The following is a 15,665-nucleotide window of genomic DNA, read 5'->3' as shown; positions in this document are numbered from 1 at the left end:
ACTCGGTTACAGAGTCCCACTATCTCGCAACCAAATGTTACTTAGTAATGATCATATGCTGCAACTTGGTTAACCGTTTCAAAATAGGCCCCCAAGTAAGTAGGGATTAGGTCGATATTTAACTCACTAACAGTAGAATTTTCTGTCGAATATAGCTGGAAAACATGATTTTCTATCAACAAATAACCTTTAATTGATTACATTTTAGTCTCTCAAACATGTTTTTATTTTGGCAACCCCGCTGCAGTGCCAATCCCCCACCCCCCCAGCCTGACCACTGAATACCACTGTTCTAGACTGAGGCTAACACACAGCTGAACTGGCAATGTGCAGGTTAACCGACAAATAATTGCTAGAATTCACCAACATTTGAATCATTTGCATTGGAACAAGTGTATGCAACTATAATGTTTCTTAGGGAAAAGATTCCTCTAGCTTACATTCTAAAGAAACATTTACATAATCCAGGGAGTTCGAGAGGCCCAGTTTGTAGTGTACAGCCTGCCTGTCCTCCAGGCAGCGCCAGGTCTCTGCCTTCTGCCCTTACTGGAACTGCTGGGCAACCACGATCAATAAAACTCACTGGCAGTGGAATAGAGGATGGGCCTAAGGACCAACATCTATCTGTCGCTCTCTCTCTCTCTGTGTGTGCGTGTGCACGTATACGTGCACTCGCTTGTATGCTTTTGTGTCAGAGTGTGTACTTTCCTGCGTGCTTTCACGTTGGTATCCTTCCTTCCTCTGAGCATGTATGCATGGGAGTGCTCCGCTCGTCTGACTCGTCACCAGGCCAGCTCACCCCAATTAAGCCAGAGTTGGCCTTTCGACGCTGCTCTCGCAGCTAGCGATTTGGGGCTCCTCTCCCCACGCCATCAGCCCTGCCTTCCCTAACGCTGTCGGACACAGCCTTATTATCACCAGGGCTCGCCAGAGCCACACACAGGGTTAGGCAAGGGCCACAAGTCCCCGGGCTCTTTCTCTCTCTCTCTCTCTCTCTCTCTTTCACACCATGGGGATGTGGACGGAGTAGGTCTGAGTGGACAGGGCTGGGAGTGTGTTTGTGTGCGTTTGCTTGCCTCTGGTGTCACAGGGCTGCCTTGTGGTCACTTAGCACAGCTGGCGTTTAGGCTTGGAGAGGACGGTGTTGAGAAAGAAGCACTAGCTTCTCCAACCCTTGCCCCTGGGAGTGTTCACCCCGTAGGCGAATGGTGTCACGAGTTGGTTGTCCTGCATAGTTCCTTGTTTTCTCAACCTGCTATGTTTCTGTGAAAGCAACATGAACAGTGAGGCTAAAGGTCGGCCCGGCACATTGATGGCTTGCTGGTTTTATGGGCTTTCAAGTCTCTTTATGATTTTATGGGCTTGCTACTCTCTTTATGATTTTCCTCTCACTCAAGCATAGTCCTAGATAAATTACTTTTGGATGAAAGCACACACAAAAAATTGGCCTACAATAAGAATAGAAAATGAAACGAATACTCACTGCTAATTACATTTGTACCGAAACGCTGTCTGTCTAGCTATCAAGTTTCTTCTAAGTGTAACTAGGCCTAACATCTGTCATTTCAAAGCCATGTAGTGCCATGCAGGACACCTTCAGTGGTCTTTCTGTACAGTGTTCAAAGACATGCCATGATAAAGAAGACCATGTGATATAGAGGATGTATGTTATTCAATTACAGACTCATACAGAGCTTCACTGTTTGGAGGAGGATATGTGTGTGTGTGTGTGTGTGTGTGTGTGTGTGTGTGTGTGTGTGTGTGTGTGTGTGTGTGTGTGTGTGTGTGTGTGTGTGTGTGTGTGTGTGTGTGTGTGTGTGTGTTATGTTCAGTTCAGTCGTGGCCAAAAGTTTTGAGAATGACACAAATATACATTTTCTCAGTCTACTGCCTCAGTTTATATGAGGGCAATTTGCATATACTCCAGAATGTTATGAAGAGTGATCAGATGAATTGCAATTAATTGCAAAGTCCCTCTTTGCCATGCAAATGAACTGAATCCCCAAAAAACATTTCCTCTGCATTTCAGCCCTGCCACAAAAGTACCAGCTGACATCATGTCAGTGATTCTCTCGAGTGTTGACGAGGACCAGGCTGGAGAGCACTCTGTCATGCTGATTGAGATCGAATAACAGACTGGAAGATTCAAAAGGAAGGTGGTGCTTGGAATCATTGTTCTTCTTCTGTCAACCATTGTTGCCTGCAAGGAAACACGTGCCGTCATCATTGCTTTGCACAAAAAGGGCTTCACAGGCAAGGATATTGCTGATAGTAAGATTGCACCTAAATCAACCATTTATCGGATCATCAAGAACTTCAAGGAGAGCGGTTCAATTGTTGTGAAGAAGGCTTCAGGGCACCCAAGAAAGTCCAGCAAGCGCCAGGACCGTCTCTTAAAGTTGATTCAGCTGTGGGATCTGGGTACCACCAGTACAGAGCTTGCTCAGGAATGGTAGCAGGCAAGTGTGAGTGCATCTGCACTCACAGTGAGGCAAAGACTTTTGGAGGGTGGCCTGGTGTCAAGAAGGGCAGCAAAGAAGCCACTTCTCTCCAGGAAAAACATCAGGGACAGACTGATATTCTGCAAAAGGTACAGGGATTGGACTGCTGAGGACTGGGGTAAAGTCATTTTCTCCAATTAATCCCCTTTCCAATTGTTTGGGGCATCCGGAAAAAAGCTTGTCCGGAGAAGACTAGGTGAGCGCTACCATCAGTCATGTGCCATGCCAACAGTAAAGCATCCTGAGACCATTCATGTGTGGGGTTGCTTCTCAGCCAAGGGAGTGGGCTCTATCACAATTTTGTCTAAGAACACAGCCATGAATAAACAATGGTACCAACACATCCTTCGAGAGCAACTTCAACCAACCATCCAGGAAGTTTGGTGACGAACAATGCCTTTTCCAGCATGATGGAGCACCTTGCCATAAGGCAAAAGTGATAACTAAGTGGCTCGGGGAACAAAACATCAATATTTTGGGTCCATGGCCAGGAAACTCCCCAGACCTTAATCCCAATGAGAACTTGTGGTCAATCCCCAAGAGGCGGGTGGACAAACAAAAACCCACAAATTCTGACCACCTCCAAGCATTGATTATGCAAGAATGGGCTGCCATCAGAGGATGTGGCCCAGAAGTTAATTGACAGCATGCCAGGGCGGATTGCAGAGGTCTTGAAAAAAGAAGGGTCAACACTGCAAATATTGACTCTTTGCATCAACTTCATGTAATTGTCAATAAAATCCTTTGACACTTATGAAATGCTTGTAATTATACTTCAGTATTCCATAGTAACATCTGACAAAAATATCTAAAGACACTAAAGAGTCAAACTTTGTGGAAATTAATATTTGTGTCATGATCAACTTTTGGCCACGACTGTACAGTGCATTCGGAAAGTATTCAAACCCCTTAAATCACCCCCCCCCCAAAAAAAGGTACATTACAGCTTTATTTTAAAATTGATTAAATTGTTTTTCCCCCCTCATCAATCTACACACTACCCCATAATGACAAAGCAAAAACAGTTTTTTTTTAAAAGTGTGTGTGTCTACACTACCGTTCAAAAACAAGAACAAATCTGAGTGACGGCAAACTTTTGAAAGCAAAGCACATTTTGTTTTGTCAATTTTTAAAATAACATTAAATTGATCAGACATAGACATTGTTAATGTTGTAAATGACTAATGTAGCTGGAAATTTCTTTTTTTTCTTTTTTTTAATGGAATATCTACATAGGTGTACATAGGCCCATTATCAGCAACCACTCTTGTGTTCCAATGGCACATTGGGTTAGCTAATCCAAGTTTATCGTTTTAAAAGGCTAATTGATCATTATAAAACCCTTTTGCAATTATGTTAGCACAGCTGAAAACTGTTGTTCTGATTTAAAGAAGCAATAAAACTGACCACCTTTAGACTAGTTGAGTATCTGGAGCATCAGCATTTGTGGGTTCGATTACAGGCCAGAAACAACTAACTTTCTTCTGGAACTCGTCAGTCTATTCTTGTTCTGAGAAATGAAGGCTATTCCATGTGAGAAATTGCCAAGAAACTGAAGATCTCGTACAACGCTGTGTACTACTCCCTTCACAGAACTGCGCAATCTGTCTCTAACCAGACTAGAAAGAGGAGTGGGTGGCCCAGTGCACAACTGAGCAAGAGGACAAGTACATTAGTGTCTAGTTTTGAGAAAGACGCCTCAAGTCCTCAACTGGCATCCCGGAGTCGTCTCTATACTGTTGACGTTGAGACTGGTGTTTTGCGGGTACTATTTAATGAAGCTGCCAGTTGAGGATTTGTGTAACTGTGATATTTCATTTTTCATTTTTATAAATAAATAAAAACAAGATCACGTTTACATAAGTATTCAGACCCTTTACTCAGTACTTTGTTGAAGTACCTTTTGCAGCGATTACAGCCTCAAGTGTTCTTGGGTATTTCTCCCATTCTATGCAGATCCTCTCAAGCTTTGTCAAGTTGGATGGGTAGCATCGCTGCACAGCTATTTTCAGGTCTCTCCAGAGATGTTCGATCTGGTTCAAGTCCGGGCTCTGGCTGGGCCACTTAAGGACATTCCGACACTTGTCCCGAAGCCACTCCTGCATTGTCTTGGCTGTGTGCTTAGGGTCGCTGTCCTGTTAGGTGAACCTTTGCCCCAGTCTAAGGTCCTGAGTGCTCTGGAGCAGGTTTTCACCAAGGGTCTCTCTGTACTTTGCTCCGTTCATCTTTCCCTTGATCCTGACTAGTTTCCCAGTCCCTGCCGATGAAAAACATCCCCACAGCATGATGCTGCCCCCACCATACTTCACCATAGGGATGGTATTGGCCAGGTAATGAACGGTGCCTGGTTTCCTCCAGCCTTGAGGCTTGGCATTCAGGCCAAAGAGTTTAATCTTGGTTTTATCAGACCAGAGAATCTCGTTTCTCATGATCTGAGAGTCCTTTAGGTGCCTTTTAGCAAACTCCAAGCAGACTGTCATGTGCCTTTTGTTACTGTGGCTTCCGTCTTTTATAAGGTGAACCTTTGACCTAGTCTGAGGTCCTACCCTAACCAGAAACTGTGGATAGATGGTAGCATTCGCGCAAAACTGGAAGTGCGAACCACCGCATTTAACCATGGCAAGGTGACTGGTAATATGGCAGAATATAAACAGTGTAGTTATTCACTCCGGCAGGCAATCAAACAAGCTAAATATCAGTATAGATATCAAGTGGAGTTGCAATTCAACGGCTCAGACATGAGACGAATGTGGCAGGCAATCACGGACTACAAAAGAAAAACCAGCCACGTCGCCGAGACTGACGTCTTGCTTCCGAACAGGCTAAACACATTATTTGCACGTTTTGAGGATAACAGTGTCACCGACGCGGCCCGCTTTCAAGGACTGTGGGCTCTCCTTCTCAGTGGCCGACGTGAGTAAAACATTTTAAACGTGTTAACCCTCGCAAGGCTGCCGGCCCAGACGGTATCCCCAGCCGCGTCTTCAGAGCATGCGTAGACCAGCTGGCTGGTGTGTTTACGGGCATATTCAATCTCCCTATCCCAGGCTGCTGTCCCCACATGCTTCAAGATGGCCACAATTGTTCCTGGACCCAAGAAAGCTAAGGTAACTGAACTAAATCACTATACTTACTTCTGTCATCATGAAGTGCTTTGAGAGACTAGTCAAGGATCATATCACCTCCACCTTACCGGCCACCCTAGACCCACTTCAGTTTGCATACCGCCCCAGTAGGTCCACAGACGATGCAATCGCCATCACTCTGCACACTGCCTTTTCCCATCTGGACAAGAGGAATACCTATGTAAGAATGCTGTTTATTGACTAGCTCAGCATTCAACACCATAGTACCCTCCAAGCTCATCATTAAGCTCGAGGCCCTGAGTCTGAACCCTGCCCTATGTAAATAGTCCTGGACTTCCTGACAGGCCGCCCCCAGGTGGTGAAGGTAGGAAACATCACCTCCACTCCACTGATCCTCAAGGGTGCGTGCTCAGTGTGTTCTCAGCCCCCTCCTGTACTCCCTGTTCACCCATGACTGCGTGGCCAAGCACGCATCCAACTCCAGTTTGCAAACGACACACACAACAGTAGTAGGCTTGATTACCAACCATGATGAGACAGACTACAGGTAGGAGGTGGGGGCTCTAGGAGTGTGGTGCCTTGGAAAACAACCTCTCACTTCAACGTCAACAAAACAAAGGAGATGATCGTGGACTTCAGGAACAGCAGAGCGTCCCCTCCCCCCCATCTACATCGACGGGACTGCAGTGGGGTAGGTGGATAGCTTCAAATTCCTTGGCGTACACATCACTGACAAACTGAAATGGACCACCCATACAGACAGTGTGGTGAAGGCACAAGCATTTCTCTACACCCGCAATAACATCTGCTAATCACATGTATGTGACCAATAAGATTTGATTTGAAGGTCCTGAGCGCTCTGGAGCAGGTTTTTCATCAAGGATCTCTCTGTACTTTGCTCTGTTCATCTATCCCTCTATCGCTTGCTAGGGCAAAGTTTCACCTATCCCTCACATCTCAAGGATAATCAATGGAAACAGGATGCGCCTGTGCTCAACTTCCAGTCTCATAGCAAAGGGTCTGAATTCTTATGTAAATAGTCTTTCTGTTTTCACTTTGTCTTTATGGGTTATTGAGTGTAGGTTGATGAAAGAATTGTAATTTTAATCCATTTTAGCGTAAGGCTGTAACATAACAAAATGTGGTTAAAGTGAAGGAGTCTGAATACTTTCCGAATGAACTGTATGTGTCTGTGTTTTGTCTATTGATTGACTGTCTGATTAAGACCGGTATAATTCCCATCATTCCTGCTGTAGGAGAGGTACAAGTGATGTGTTAGTGGGAAGTCTTACTGTGTTGCCAAGAGAAAGTGTGTGTTCTCTCTCTCGCTCTCTCACTCACACACACACACACACACCAACCTGCATCATCTATCAACCCATGAGTGCCCCCTAGTGGTGTAAAGTAGCACTCTCCCAAAGTACAGTTCCGTGTGTGTTACCGTATATGTGCTAGTGTGTGTTCACATGCTGTGTAATATTGTGTGTGATGGGTCCCCTGTCGGAGAACCCAGGCCTGCCCCATGCGAGGGGGGCTTTGGGCCGGGGCATTGATAGGAGATTTCTCTAACCCAGATTAGCAGGGCTGGGGCTTTCAGAGGAGAACCATGTTTATACAGCGAGCAGCACCCCGCTGACATCAAACGAGCCCTATGAGGGGTATCGCACGATGTCCAACTGTTTCCCCTCTGTTCAAAGGGTCCTGTGATCTCTCCCTCTTTCTCTCTTTCTCTCTTTTTGTATCCCTCACTTCGGTTCTCTTCCACTGTCAGGCAATGAGAGAAAGATGGAGGGAGATTTGAGAGAGGGATGAACGTGGGGGTCCGAGATGCTTGTGGGAGGGGAAGAGGCAGGGGAGCGAGGAAGACTGGGCGAGGGAGGGAGGCAGAAGTGAATGGCAGACTTGAAGGCTAGTGTCCTGGAGCATTTGCCACAGACTGAGAACCTTTAGCCAGATCTACTCAACTTTTAGGCTCTGCAGATCTGGAAAGTTCATCACTTACTGTAGTTTCCAATTACTTTACCTGAAGCACTGCTTTTCAGCACTGATATTTTCCATACTACAGTCAATGGTGGTAGGTTACTGATCAAAGTTGGTTGAAGTAGTTTGGTTTGTAAAAATGATCATCTGATGTGCGTTCTTCCACTCCGTTGTGATTATTCTAAACACACACTGAGATGTGCAATTGCGACTACACACACGGACACACAAACTTGTCGTCCCCCGCCCCACACATACTCACAATGACCTACGTCTGTCTGTCTGTCTGTCTCTCTCCCCCAGGTCTGTGGTTTGACTTGGAGATTTCGTACAGCGGCTCCTTCCTGATGACCCTGGAGACCAAGATGAACCTGATCAGACTGGGGAAGGACGGCGACTGTATGCGCTTCAGAGACATCAGCAAGGATGGGTAAGGGGAAGGAACGGTCCTCACTAAACACAACACTGACTGGTGTGTGACCTACTCTAATAATGATTGTAAACATTTTCTTGAAACAACTGTTAAAGGTTCACACTGTTTTCCTCCTCTGAACACATGATAATGACAGAATTAGCTTTCCACGGGGTCAGGGGTTAGCTACACTTCTCTTTTAACTCGTCTTGATGTACACCACCTTTTTCTCTGTCCTTCCTTCCTTCTGTTCCTGGACGCACACCCTTACGTGGATATTTTCTTCATCTGGTGAGTGCAGCGTTTCTCTGGGGCCTTCTCGTTTCCATTTTCGTTCCATTTCAATCTGTTTGTGTGGTCATTTCATCACATATAGCTTCCATTCCATCTAACTGACATTGTGAATGGGTTCATTTTGTCAGTGTTCAGACTCTGTGTGTCCTCATGTGAATTCTAAAACCAAGGGGATCTCAAGAGGATGCATCAGTCCATACTCAGTGTTTTCCATTAGCGCCGGCTAATCAGCCAATTTACAGACTCATTTTCAGCTTGCTACATTTTCCACTTCATATTAACTACGTTACTTTTCATTTAAAAGTTTAAATTGGCTAGTCCGTCGAGCCCTGTCGCACTCGAATGGGCGATATGCATCTTCTAAAGAGCTATTGGTAGGATAGGCGCCTGTCAGTCACGAAGCGAGCGATGACAGGGCAACGCAGCAGGGAGGAACATGCGAAGCGAGAGGTTTCACTCTCACCCCAAAATTTTCCTAAATAATCCCAATGCGTTTCTATGGGATTATTTTGGACCGACGCTTGTCGCCTATCGAGTTTCTTTACACAGAGTTGGTAGAGAGCTTGATGCTCGTGATTTTGCATGTCCTATGTAACATACAGTTGAAGTCAGAAGTTTACATACACTTAAGTTGGAGTCATTAAAACTTGTTTTTCAACCACTCCACAAATTTCTTGTTAACAAACTATAGTTTTGGCAAGTTGGTTAGGACATCTACTTTGTGCATGACACACGTAATTTTTCCAACAATAGTTTACAGACAGATTAATTCACTGTATCAAAATTCCAGTGGGTCAGAAGTTTACATACACTAAGTTGACTGTGCCTTTAAACAGTTTGGAAAATTCCAGAAAATTATGTCATGGCTTTAGAAGCTTCTGATAGGCTAATTGCATAATTTGAGTCAACTGGAGGTGTACCTGTGGATGTATTTCCAGGCTTACCTTCAAACTCAATGCATCTTTGCTTGACATCATGGGAAAATCAAGAAATCAGCCAAAAATTGTATACCTCCACAAGTCTAGTTCTTCGGGAGCCATTTCCAAACACCTGAAGGTACCACGTTCATCTGTACAAACAATAGTACGCAAGTATAAACACCATGGGACCACGCAGCCGTCATACCGCTCAGGAAGGAGACGCGTTCTGTCTCCTAGAGATTCATGGAATTTGGTGCGAAAAGTGCAAATCAATCCCAGAACAACAGCAAAGGATCTTGTGAAGATGCTGGAGGAAACGGGTACAAAAAAAATAAAAAATCTATATCCACAGTAAAACGAGTCCTATTTCGACATAACCTGAAAGGACGCTCAGCAAGGAAGAAGCCACTGCTCCAAAACCGCCATAAAGAAGCCAGACTACGGTTTGCAACTGCACATTCTTAAAAACCAAACCTTTTAATACAATTTTCTAGATAATGTGGGCTATTTACTTCATATTTCTGTTTTAATTCAATACATAATTTGAAGAACAAACATAAATGTGGCATTTCATATCTTGCAGTTAAACTGTAAAGTCTTTAATCCCAAATGTTTAATGTTCTCTTACTTAGTCCTGATCATATAAGCCTAGACCGAGACAATATTCAAAACGGCTAACAATACACTGAATTCATATATTTTCAGTCTTTCTGCACAATACCACAACAAATGTTTCCAATCTGGGAGAAAAACTTGATAAAGTATTCAATAATTCAATGTACCAGAGGCCACCAAAATGGAGTTCCTTCTTCAATAATGAGCTCTATTTTGCCCCCAGGATCGGGGGAGCCTAGCTGGCAAATTTATTTATATTTGGCTGGCTACTCTATGTACTTGTGGAAAACACTGCTCAATCGTTTGACCACCGGAGGGAATCTTTGAGAAGCATTTGATAGTATTCCGTATTGGCATTACCGGAGAATTTAAAACCTTTTTTGTGTTAACATAGTATATGGGATTGATTTAAGAAATGTGGCTTAATTCATTTGATTAATATTATGGTGTTTCTATTCAGGGAAAAACGAAACCCTCAGGGTTTACGTTAGGATGGAATGGAAAATATGGCGCTGAACAATGTGACAGTCGGCTGCAGGATTGGAGGATTCATAATGGTTTGCCTTCATTAGACAACTTTATATTTCTGTAAATCAGTGATATTTATTCCCATAGTAATTCGTTATGGATAATAACTAAATCATCAGCTGCATTTTGACAGTTTTTTTTAAATAGTTTTATTAACTAAATGTATTTTTGTATTATAGGCTACTGTGCAGCCTACAATACATACTGTAGTAAACGTGGAAAAGGGCCTAATTCCTTACATAAGGGAGAGCAGGCCATGTCTGTACTACAGAATGCGGGAGACCGGGGTTCAAATCCCCGTTGGGGATTATTTCATAATTGTGATGTCTTCACTATTATTTTACAATGTAAAAATATAGAAAAATCTTAGAATGAGTAGTTGTGTCCAGACTTTTGACTGGTACTTGCTGGAACGGTTAAATAAAGGTTACACTAAGAGCATAACATTTCTGCACCCTAATTTTCTAATTCTTGTCTAACCAATACCCAAATGGAGATTAAGTGAAAATAAAATCTCATTGATTTATCAAGACCAGTCCCCATGCTTGCCTCAGAGCAGGGCGAAACGGTGCTAAAATAGTTGTAGGCTTTTGCTTGTATGCTCTTTAAATAAATAAGACCAACATCATTTTTAACAGCACATTACTCAACACTAGTGAGACTCATTTCGCCTATGGTAGACCTACAGTATATCGAAGAAAAAATTATAATTCAATGACGAGACTCTCTGCCAATAATTACATTTAGAGGATTGGAGGACTCCAAATTAATATTTAAGGGGTATTTTCCATTAGGATCTGTGATAATATCTGAGAATATCTAAGGTGCTTTTTATATAATTCTAAATTTAATAATAATCGTTTTGTTTAAAAAGTAATGAATGGCTACACCTGCTACAGTTGTGATGTCTTCACTATTATTCTACAATGTAGAAAATAGTAAAAATAAAGAAAAATCCTAGAATGAGTAGGTGTGTCCAAACTTTTGACTGGTACTTAATTAATTTGATTAATATTATGTTGTTTCTATTCCATGAAAAATGAAAAACCCTCTGTTAGGATGGAACGAAAAATATGGTACAATACAACGTGACAGTCGACAGTACAGTACTGGGCTATTTAGGTAAAGAATCCCTGTGTCGTGCGGACGAGACCGGGGTTCAAATCCCCGACGGGGAGGAAGTAGGCTTGTCTCAGAGCAGTGTGAAACGGTGCTAAAATAGTTGTAGGCTTTTGCTTCTAACTTCAATATGCTCTTTAAATAAGACCTACACCATTTTTAACAATATATATACAAATGTTTTTTCCAACGATGTGACTCTCCGCCAATAATTACATATAGAGGATTGGAGGACTCTATATAAGGGTCATGTTCAGTTAGATCTGTGAGAATATCTAAGGGGCTTTTATATAATTCTACATTTAATAATAATAATCGCTTTGTTTAAAAAGTAATGATATTTTGGAGATTTAGTTTTCATGTAACCTAGAGTGAGCGAGGGGAAAAAGGCAATTCTTGAACATGGGGTGAGACATTCTCAGTAATTTGAAAATAAAGGCAGTTTGTTATTTAGAATTATTTCTGGAGATACCGAACTTGTTTATTTAGCAGACATCACTTGCTTATATTCAGCCTACACATATCATAAGAATATCATGGAATATTTTAACATTTTCGTTTCTCCATGCTTGTCACAGAGCGGCGCGAAGCGATGCTGAAATAGACGTCTACAACAGGAAGGCTAGATATTCTGTGCCCACTCGTGATCTCTCTCTTCGGTTACTCATCCTTGGAATAGCAGAGCAGCATAACGGTCCGGGCGGCCATTGCTGTGCCTGGTGAGCAGTTGGTCAAGTTCTGTTGTCAGAAGAGGAATGGGAATGTCAGTGTGAACCGAAAACCTGACGAACCGTATGTTGACTCTACCTGTTGGTGGTGGAGTTCCAGAGCTCACAGGTGTGCCTAGCATGGATTGTGACTCAATCTCATGCATCGCCCTTTTCAACGCCTGAGTGAGTCAATGATTTCAATGATTCGTCTGACAAACAAAGAACTTTGCGTCCTGCGTGCCCAGGCATGGATCAAAGCTGGCGAGACATTGAATAACGTCATCTTCACAGAAATATTTTACTTTCACACATTAACAAGTCCAATATAGCAAATGAAAGATAAACATCTTGTTAATCTACCCATCGTGTCCGATTTTTAAAATGTTTTACAGTGAAAACACAACATATATTTATGCTAAATCACCACCAAATCCCCAAAAACACAGCCCTTTTTCCCAGCCAAAGATAGTCACAAAAGCAGAAATAGAGATAAAATGAATCACTAACCTTTGATAATCTTCATCAGATGACACTCATAGGACATCATGTTACACAATACATTTATGTTTTGTTCGATAATGATGCCATCTATTTTGTGAAGTGCACCAGTCCCTCCTGCAGCAAAGCACCCCCACAGCATGATGCTGCCACCCCCATGCTTCACGGTTGGGATGGTGTTCTTCTGCTTGCAAGCATCCCCCTTTTTCCTCCAAACATAACGATGGTCATTATGGCCAAACAGTTCTATTTTTGTTTCATCAGACCAGAGGACATTTCTCCAAAAAGTATGATCTTTGTCCCCATTTGCAGTTGCAAACCATATTCTGGCTTTTTTATGGTGGTTTTGGAACCGTGGCTTCTTCCTTGCTGAGCAGCCTTTCAGGTTATGTCGATATAGGACTCGTTTTACTGTGGATATAGATACTTTTGTACCTGTTTCCTCCAGCATCTTCACCAGGTCCTTTGCTGTTGTTCTGGGATTTGCACTTTTCGCATCAAAGTACGTTCATCTCTAGGAGACAGAACACGTCTCCTTCCTGACCGGTTATGATGGCTGCGTGGTCCCATGGTGTTTATACTTGCGTACTATTGTTTGTACAGATGAACATGGTACCTTCAGGCGTTTGGAAATTGCTTACAAGGATGAACCAGACTTGTGGAGGTCTAAAAATAGGCACTGAGTTTGAAGGTAGGCCTTGAAATACATCCACAGGTACACCTCCAACTGACTCAAATGATGTAAATTAGCTTCTAAATCAGAAAATCAGAAGCTTCTAAATCCATGACATAATTTTCTGGAATTTTCCAAGCTGTTTAAAAGCACAGTCAACTTAGTGTATGTAAACTTCTGACTGACTGGAATTGATACAGTGAAATAATCTGTTTGTAGTCAATTGTTGGAAAAATTACTTGTGTCATGCACAAAGTAAGATGTCCTAACCAACTTGCCAAAACTATAGTTTGTTATCAATACATTTGTGGAGTGGTTGAAAAACGAGTTTTAATAACTCCAACCTAGCTCAAGCTAACTTCACACCTAGCTCAAGCTGAGGAGAGGGGGGGTTCACACCTAGCTCGGCTATTAGACAATTCTTTAGTAAAAGTTGAATAGTCTATTGTTCAGTTATAGCCCATCCAGTTACGCTTGTGAAAAACTAATAATAATGCTTTTTCCCCTTTTCCACATGTTAAAGATTCCAATTGATAAAGTGTTTTTAGCCACAATCGGCACCAACCCCAATTAATAAATTTAGGAACAGTCGATAGCGTTCTGGCCTTCGGACTAGAATGTTGAGGGTTCGAAACCTGCTCCCTGCTTTGTTTCATTACATTATTATGCCAGTCTCAGAGCAAATAGCCTGGATTATTACTCCCATCTCGTTCCTCGCTCTCTTCCACGCGTCATTCAGCACGCTTGCGGGCGTGCTGGCAGGATATACTGTTATTTTATTCTGTATATATGAATTACAAATCAGCCTTTACGTAAATCATGTTTCTAGTCTATTGCATAGTTACAAATATGCGCAAACGTTTATCTCTACATTAACTAACATATTCCTCTCAATTGTACATTTTTTGCTTGACTCGTTAAGACATTATAACAACTTACATTTGCTTCCCCGTAATGTTTTGTCAGCCATCTTTGCTGAAGAAAGTCACCACGGACGGGTGGCTCTCGTCAAATTCGTCATTGGAACCACTCGATATGATGGGTCATATAAAAACCTTGGGACCCAAATGCATAATGAGGGCTCTAACTCCCCCTTGTGGTGGTCTGTAGCAATGAAGCCGTGACGTTGGGTACCTCTAAGTCCCGCGGTGTAAGCTTGCAACTTTTTAAATGAGGAATCACTGTATGAACAGGCTTTGTAGTTCTAAGAGTCAGCTTTCCCTCTGAAAACAATGAAGATGAATCCATACTGAATCGTGTGTGTGTGTGTGCGCCAGGTACAGACCACGGACGTACTGCCTAGCTGACAGTGATGAGGAGTCATCCAGTGCTGGGTCCTCAGACGAAGAGGATACTTCAGAGGTCACCAATGACGTCCCTGGAGCAGAGGGGTGAGTATTTACTTTTACCCTGATTATTTACCTTGTTTACCTTTAAAAGTACCTTTCCGTACAACTTTCATGTAATCCAGACTTGATCTTAATGCAGACTTTCACGTATATCAAGGTAGGTTTGCGCGACAAAGTTCAACCCCTAAATCTCTCCTCTCCTTCAGACACATGGGGGGCCGCCAGCCCAGTAAGATCATGCGCTTCGTGGACAAGATCGCCAAGTCCAAGTACTTCCAGAAGGCCACCGAGACGGAGTTCATCAAGAAGAAGATGGAGGAGGTGTCCAACACGCCCCTGCTGCTCACCGTGGAGGTTCAGGAGCTCAGGGGCACGCTGGCTGTCAACATCCCACCCCCGCCCACTGACAGGATATGGTATGTTCTAAGACAGCTTCATAGAGTTACACATCATAACTCTGCCCAGCAACAGGATACAACACATTCATACCACCACAATACATAATGAATACACTTTAATATTATATTATCGGGGTGTCAATCAAACACTTGTTGGCATTCTTGTGCATTAGTTAATTATGTTCTGCAATGCACTTGTGCCCTCTGCTGGTGACTGATCACATCCCTGGAAAACTGACATTTTGTGTGCCTTATTATTCTGAGTAACCTTTACCATTAACTTGCCCACATAGTACAATAACAAATGGCTCATTGCTGTATGATCTGTTATAGTTGAAATCTACACTCTGGTGTTTCTCTAGTGTGTTTGTTGACTCTGTTTTGAATCGCAGGTATGGTTTCAGGAGTCCACCCCACCTGGAGCTGAAGGCTCGGCCCAAACTGGGAGAGAGAGAGGTCACACTGGCCCACGTCACCGACTGGATCGAGAAGAAACTGGACCAGGAGTTTCAGGTATGTGTGTGTGTGTGTGTGTGTGTGTCTGCATGCCTGTGTGTGTGTGCGTGATACCGTACTTTGTCC

General features: G+C 43.0%; 1 protein-coding gene across 5 annotated transcripts in view; it reads left to right on the top strand.

Annotated features, from left to right (window-relative positions):
* Nucleotides 1–15,665, top strand: part of LOC139424669 (testis-expressed protein 2-like) — a 66,435-nt gene that overhangs the window by 47,524 nt on the left and 3,246 nt on the right. For 3 of the 5 annotated variants that reach the window (XR_011635966.1, XM_071176727.1, XM_071176728.1), the window contains 4 exons: nt 7,871–7,997; nt 14,614–14,727; nt 14,892–15,101; nt 15,476–15,596. Coding sequence is in view for 4 of the 5 variants with exons in the window: in XM_071176727.1 (XP_071032828.1) it covers nt 7,871–7,997; nt 14,614–14,727; nt 14,892–15,101; nt 15,476–15,596 (572 nt within the window). In the remaining variant the exon portion in view is untranslated. Of the gene's footprint in view, nt 1–7,870; nt 7,998–8,280; nt 8,889–14,613; nt 14,728–14,891; nt 15,102–15,475; nt 15,597–15,665 lie in introns of those variants that run through there. The other 2 variants (XM_071176729.1, XM_071176730.1) reach the window with 2 other exon arrangements.

Source organism: Oncorhynchus clarkii, chromosome 13 (assembly GCF_045791955.1).
Source record: "Oncorhynchus clarkii lewisi isolate Uvic-CL-2024 chromosome 13, UVic_Ocla_1.0, whole genome shotgun sequence".
Classification (NCBI taxonomy): Eukaryota; Metazoa; Chordata; class Actinopteri; order Salmoniformes; family Salmonidae; genus Oncorhynchus; species Oncorhynchus clarkii.
This window is presented reverse-complemented; position numbering and strand designations above follow the sequence as displayed.